The 7,253-nt window shown below is 43.4% G+C and overlaps 1 protein-coding gene across 1 annotated transcript in view; it reads right to left on the bottom strand.

The window, feature by feature from the left end:
* Positions 1-7,253, bottom strand: part of SH3KBP1 (SH3 domain containing kinase binding protein 1) — a gene marked incomplete in the record, with an annotated part of 339,832 nt that overhangs the window by 97,477 nt on the left and 235,102 nt on the right. The window contains 1 exon segment of the mRNA XM_034755713.1: positions 6,143-6,218. Coding sequence (XP_034611604.1) covers positions 6,143-6,218 — 76 coding nt within the window.

Raw genomic sequence — 7,253 nt, 5'->3', positions numbered from 1 at the left:
CACGGTTTGCCGGGCAGCCTCCAGACCCTGCGCCCCAGGCTGGGTGCTTCCCCTCCCGGGCTCCAGCTGCGCTGGGGAAGCGCTGGCTGGGGGTGCAGGGTCTGGGGGCTGCCCGGCAAACCGTGAAGCCGGTAGCGCTTGGGCAGCCCTTTCCGCGTGGCTGGGAGCGGGAGGGAGGAGAGGGCGGGGTTGGGGGTGGGAAATGGGCAGGGCCAGGACCCCATGGAGGGTCCTCTTTTTTTATTTGTTAAGTATTGTAACCCTAGATATAGAGATAAATGGTAATTGGGATAAAGTACAATATGGTTTTACAAAATGTACATTGTGCCAGACCAACCTGATCTCTTTCTTTGAAAAGATAACTGGTTTTCTAGACAAAGGAAATGCAATAAATCTAATCTACCTGGATATCAGTAAAACATCTGATATGGTTCCAAATGGGAAATTATTAGTTAAATTAGAGAAGATGGAGATTAATACAAGAGTTGAAAGGTGGGTAAGGAACTGGTTAACAGGAGCCTACAGCAGGTAATGCTGAAAGGTGAACTGTCAGACTGGAGGGAGGTTACTAGTGGAGTTCCACATAGATCAGTCTTGGGACCAATCTTATTTAACTTTTTCATTAATGACCTTGGCACAAAAAGCAGGAATGTGCTGATAAAACTGAGGGTGACACAAAGTTGGGAGGTATTGCCAACACTGAGGAGGACCCGAATACAGTAAAACCTGCCAAGAGCAACCACTCATGGAAGTTAGCAAAAGTGGTCGCTTGTAAGCGGTGGTCTCTCTTCAAAGGTTTGCTGCCTTCAGAGCTGGGCAACCAGACAGCAGTGGCTGCTGGCCAGGTACCCCCAAGCAGCAGCACAGAAGTAAGGAAGATCATGTGTCCTATAGGTTTGTTTTTATGGATGGAGTAAGAAAATATGGTTGTTGGTCGCAGATGACAGATGGTCACTCTTCACAGTTAAATTATAGGGGAAAAACATTCTGTGGCCTCTGCAGGTAGTTACTTGTGATAGGTGGTCTCTCTTCAGAAGTGGTCGCTAAGGCACATTTTCTGTATCACACAAGAAGTTCTGGATGACCTTGAAAACTGGACTAATAGAAATGGGATGAAATTAAATACTGCAAAGTGCAAGGTCATGCACCTAGGGACTAACAACGAGAATTTTTACTATAAACTGGGGATTTATCAGTTGAAAGGGAGAGGCGGAGAAAAACCTGGGTGTACTGGTTGATCACAGGATGACTATGAGCCACCAATGTGATGTGGCCATGAAAAAGGCTAATACAGTCCTAGGATGCATCAGGTGAGGTATTTCTAGTAGAGATAGGGAAGTGTTATTGCCATTATAAAAGGCATTGGTGAGACCTTATCTGGAATACGGTATGCAATTTTTGTCTCCCATGTTTAAGAAAAATGAATTCAAACTGAAACGGGTGCAGAGAAGGGATACTAGAATGATCAGAAGAACGGAGAACCCACCTTAACAGAGGAGAGTTAAGGAACTTGGCTTGTTTAGCCTAACCAACTGAAGGCTAAGGGGAAATATGGTTGCTTTCTGTAAATACAGCAGAGGGATAAACAACAGCGGGAGAGGAGTTATTTAAGTTAAAGGTCCATGTGGGCAAAAGAAAAAAGGATATAAACTGTCCATCAACAAGCTTAGGCTTGAAAGTAGGTGAAGGTTTCACCATGAACAGCCTTCAAAGGGGCAAAACACCTACCTGGTTTCAAGACTCAGCTAGGTAAGTTTATGGAGGGGATGGTATGATGAGATTGCCTACCATGGCTTGTGGCCCATCTGTGATTGCTAGTAGCAAGTATGTCCAACAGCCAGAGATGGGGCAATAGATGGAAAGGGCTCTGAGTTACTATAATGAATTCTTTCTTGGGTGTCTGGCTGGAAGGTCTTGCCCACATGCTCAAGGTCTAACTGATCACCAGGAATTTTCATCCAGGTCAGATTGGCAACGCCCATGGGTGTTTTTTGCTCTCCTCTACAGCATGGGTCACTTGCTGGTTTGAACTGGTGTAAATGGTGGATTCTCTGTCACTTGAAGTCTTTAAATCATGATTTAAGGACTTCAGTAACTCAGCCAGAGATTAGGGGTCTATTACAAGAGTGTGTGGGTGAGCTTCTGTGGCCTGAAATGTACAAGAGCTCAGACTGGATGATCACGATGGTCCCTTCTGGCCTAAAAGTCAATGAGTCTACATGCATGCCTCAGTCCCCTGTCTCCCAAGCAAGAGCACAGACTCTAAAAAGGTTCAAATGGTGCCTTTAGTTTCCAACATGGATAAAATGTCCTAATTCAACAAAGTTTGGGGAAAATTCAGAGGTTCTGTGTGGGGTCAAAAATCTGGGTGTAATGGGAATGTTGTGTAATTTATTCCATTTTGATATTTTGCAAGAATCTGCTCATCCCATCAGTTTTGGACACACATAAGAAATTGAGTATTTGCACACAGAGGGGATGAAAGAGGGATGCAGAAGAAAGAGAGGATGTTTCTGGCCAAAAAAATCAGAGTGTCAAAGGAATATTCCAGGGAAGTGTACGCAGCACCATTCAACCAGGGACTAAGGTTAATCTTAGTATAAGAGGGTGACACTTTCCTATTACCTTTGATTCGGAATTGCACCTGCTTACTCCAGGGGAAGCATGAAACCCAAGAGTGTTGGGAAAGTCCACTCAGGTGTATATTAAAGTAGGAGGACTGCTTCATATTACATTAATGTTAATAAGTTTTTAGCTGCTTTCTCCGCCACAGAATTTTTGCAGTGGAATTTACTGCTTGTATGGCCTCTTCCTGGTCAGCTCCAGCCCTTTTTCCTGCTACAACTCCCTTTCTTCCTCCTCCTCCTCCTCAGTGTACAAACTATACCCAGTTTGCAGGCTAAAATAATGGCAAGTTGGTGCACGTTGCCCTATTTTGTTACTTACCGTGATTTTCTTATCAGCATACATCCGACAACCAGGGCCGGCTCTGGCTTTTTTGCTGCCGTAGGCAAAAAAGTCACCCGCTGCTGCCTCCCCCCCACCCCCAGTGCGGCAGGGGAGGGCGCCGAGCCCGGCTGCGGGCCTGCAATCCCCGACCGGCCGGAGCGCTGGGGGGAGGGCAGCGAGCCCGCCACGGCTCTGCTCTCCCCAGCGGCCAGAGCGCCGGGAGAAGGGCGGCGAGCCCGGCCGGGGCTCTCCGCTCTCCTCGGCGGCCAGAGCGCCGGGGGGAGGGCGGTGAGCCCACCGTGGCTCTCCGCTCTCCCCGACCAGCCGGAGCGCCGGGGGGAGGGCGGCGAGCCCAGTCGCAGCCCCGCTCTCGGGCCGGAGCGCCCCGCCATGCCGCCCCCTTCCAGGCGCCGCCCCAAGCACATGCTTGGTGGGCTGGTGCCTGGAGCCGGCCCTGCCGACAACTAACTTTCACCACCTCTGTACTTTGCTTATAAGTAGTTCTATACAGTTCAGCATTGTCTGTATGATATCTGCATTAAGAGATGCTATGTCCCAAAGACCAAAAAGTGCATAAAATATTCGGGAGGAAGACCAGACATGCATTAAATGTCAGGGAGTCAGCACATTTAGAAAGAGGTCAGAGAGTAACGAAAATTATTAAGGAAAGCAACACATAATGAAAAACTATAAGAAATTAAATATATATAGTTGTCTAAATGATTACTAAAGTTTGGGAGAAAATGTTTGTGACACTGCACCACACATTCTTCATAGTGATATTATGATATGATTATGACTGAATTATGATGTATTTTATGCAAGATACGTCATTTGAGGTGTCATTAGAAAAGTTATGATTTGCTGCACATGAGTATCCTATTTGTATTCATGTATCATTTTTGTATCTGAAGTTATGAATATTGACTATATATCTATATTTCAAATGTAGTTACACCTGGGTAACACCCACTAGACAAGATGCTTTCAGTCTAGACAGTGGGTTGGGAAGGGCCTATTCAGGGCAGTGGACCATGAGGAAAAAACAATTGGCCTTAGGAGAAGCTTATTTACCACCTGGTGATGAGCCTTCCTGAGAACACTCCAAACAGCCTGTGAGTAATGGCTGCTATGACCCTACAAGGACATGTGCTCAGATCACATGATGCTGGACTCCTTGGAGTATTTTTCCACAGACTGGTTTGGGAACCAAGCTTTGAAACAAAAGGTTCCCACCATATGCAAAAGCGATATAAGGTAGGGAATGACATCATCTGGTGTTCTTCACTCCCCACACAAGACGACTCCTGGAAACACCTGAGGAACAAAGACTGAACTGGGGGAAGTGCTGGACCCAGGATAAAGGGATTTCTAGCCTGCGAATGAAACACCTGGGGATTTCAAGCTGTAAAACAAGTGCAGCTTTCCCCTTAAGAATCTGCAGCCTGCTTGTATCATCTTTTAGAGTGAGAATTTGCTAATTCATATCCAATCAATTTAGTATATTAAGCTTAGTTTGTGTTTTTTGTTTATTTGCTAGGTAATCTGCTTCGATCTGTTTGCTATCTCTTATAATCACTTAACATCTATCTTTTGTAGTTAATAAACTTGTTTTTGCTTTATCTAAACCAGTAAGTTGGTGTGAAGTGTATGGGAATCTTAGCTCAAGGGCAAAGGCTGTTACATATTCCTCTTCACTTGGGTGGGGGGGCGAACTTTCTGAGCTTACACTGTACAGTTCCCTGTGTAGAGCAAGACAGTATAATTTTGGGCTTATTCTCCAGAGGGGCTGCGTGCCTGGGGAGTTGCCTTAGCTGTAGCCTTTCCATTGTTGGTTCATTGCAGAAGCTGGACAGACAGCCTGCATGTAACTGCAGCTAGGTGTGGCCCTACGTATATGTATGCCGGTGAAAGTGCAGGCTAGAGGGCTTTGCAGCTCGTCAGAGCAATACAGTGTGAGAGGGAGCCCAGGCTGTTGGGTTGGGGGGCTCAGTGGTATCCCAATCCCAGGAGGCACCGCGGGGGGAACCCGTCACAATGTTAACTACCCACAAGAATCTGAAGGGTAGAAACTTCAAGAGGGAGAGAAATTGTGTTGGCAGTTCAAGTGATATAAACGAATCATTACATGAAATAAGACATAGGAAAAATGTAATCTACAAATTAGGAACAATTTCCTAACAGGGAGATCTTTTCAGGTTATGGACCAGGCTCCAAAAGGAAAGCAGTGGAAAAATCATTTTTTGGTTCATTTAAAATTGAAAAATAATTGAGTAATAATGCTGAACTGCATATGTATTGAAAGGTCTTTTCCAGCTCTAATTTCTATGAGCCATATTCTCCTATCAATTCTACATTAAAGATTTCTTATCAGCTATGGAGATCTCTGTTGGTATCAAGGGAGTAAATGGAGAATGTGTAATAAAGAGCCTCAAGTGTAGATCAGAGGGGAGAATTTTGACCTAGAAATACCAAGTTTCACTTTCTAATCAATTTCTTTGCTCATTCAGGCTTATTTTCCCCCTTAGTTCTGTCTACCTCCCCTTAGGTCCCAACACATTTAATTATAATTTTTATATAAAAAAAAATAAGACTAAAGCAGGAGTGGTTTGTGTTTAATTTGCTTTGTATGATAGTTAAATATGTGTCCATTGGACAAAGCAGTGCTCTTCCTAAGAAGCTTAATTATTACTTTTATCCCTTTTTAGGTACCTATGATTTATACACACTAAGACGCTCATACTTTGTTGGATTTTTTGTTTCATAAACTCTACCACCCGATGGAACTGTTTACACCTAACACAAAAAGCAAAAATAGGAAGGGTGTTACTATTAGGGCATTGTCTACGACACATATTGCAGTTTGAAGCTGGATCACATTCAAATCTGATTAATCTATAAGTGCCTTCAGCCTGAGGGTGAATGATGTAATTTTATTTGATTTTGGTGGCAGAGAGTTGGGGGTAAAATATCAGGGCAAAAACAATTCAAAAGCTTCTCAGAAACAAAGTGGCTTGTCTAAACATTGCCAACTCAAAAGCTCCATGCAAAATACATTTGTAGTCTTGGTTTTATTATTTTTCAGACATACAGAAAATTGCTCATAACAAAACCTAAGAAAAAAATATTCAACACTTCCCAAAAGGCTCAAGCTCTGAGTGCAAATGAGGAAAAAACAAACAGTGAGACCTACTCTTGGTTCTGCTGTCCATTTCTATTTTCGTTGGCTCTTGAGCTGCTGTAGCTGGAGGTAATTTCTTCCCAACAGTCTGAAATAAATAAATTATTCCTCTTTAAAACCTTTATTTTCCCAGTTAAAGCTTTAGCAACAGTGCAGAAATCATGAGCAAAAAAAAAAAAGGGGGGGGGGGGGAATTACATTAAAGGGACAACTCCAAATCTAGTCAGTTTGCAGGGGGCAAAGTGGGGAGAAAAAAGAAAAAGGTAAAAAGATTTCAAAGTAGTACTCCTACCCTAAATGCCTCTGCCAATTTTTGTGTGATTTTACAGTCACATTTTCCTGTTTTTAAAAATATTTTCCTCTTCAATGTTGCTGTATGAAAGACCCACAGAAACAAGATAGGTAAATGGATTTTACAGGGAAACTGACTATTATGAAGTGCTGCCAAACGAAGAAACAATGTGGGGGGGAAAAAAACGAAAAAAAAAATACTCAAATTTCCTTCTATCATAATAGTATTAGGTGTAACAAGTAACAATAGGAGGTAAATAAATTTCAGACATAAATGTCCTTTTTAAGTTGACAGTGTCCCTTTTTGTCATTTTAAGTACATATATCATCTAGTTCACCAAGCAGTATAATAATGTATCATCAGTATTAGATAGCTAAGTTGAAGGAACAGTATGCACACACTGCACAACCATCATTTTTCTTCACTGAGGCCTGGTCTATGCTGGGGGGGGAAGGGGAGATCGATCTAAGTTACGCAACTTCAGCTATGTGAATTAGGTAGCTGAAGTCGATGTACTTAGATCTACTTACCACAGTGTCTTCACTGTGGAAGGTTGACTGCTGACGCTCCCCTGTCGACTCCGCCTACTGTTTCTCGCTCCGGTGTTGTCAACGGGAGAGCGCTCAGAAGTCAATTTATCATGTCTTCACTAGACACAATAAATCGACCCCCGCTGGATCGATCACTCTGGAGATAAGTGTAGACATGCCCTGACAGTGATCTTTGTATATGTCCATTTTTTTAATTTTAATTTTGTAAATATATTATTCTAACCCACAACAAAATTATGCCCCTGGAAAGCCTGGTAATGTCTTTGGTCAAGGACCTGGC

This window comes from Trachemys scripta, chromosome 1 (genome assembly GCF_013100865.1).
Source record: "Trachemys scripta elegans isolate TJP31775 chromosome 1, CAS_Tse_1.0, whole genome shotgun sequence".
NCBI classification, from domain to species: domain Eukaryota; kingdom Metazoa; phylum Chordata; order Testudines; family Emydidae; genus Trachemys; species Trachemys scripta.
This window is presented reverse-complemented; position numbering and strand designations above follow the sequence as displayed.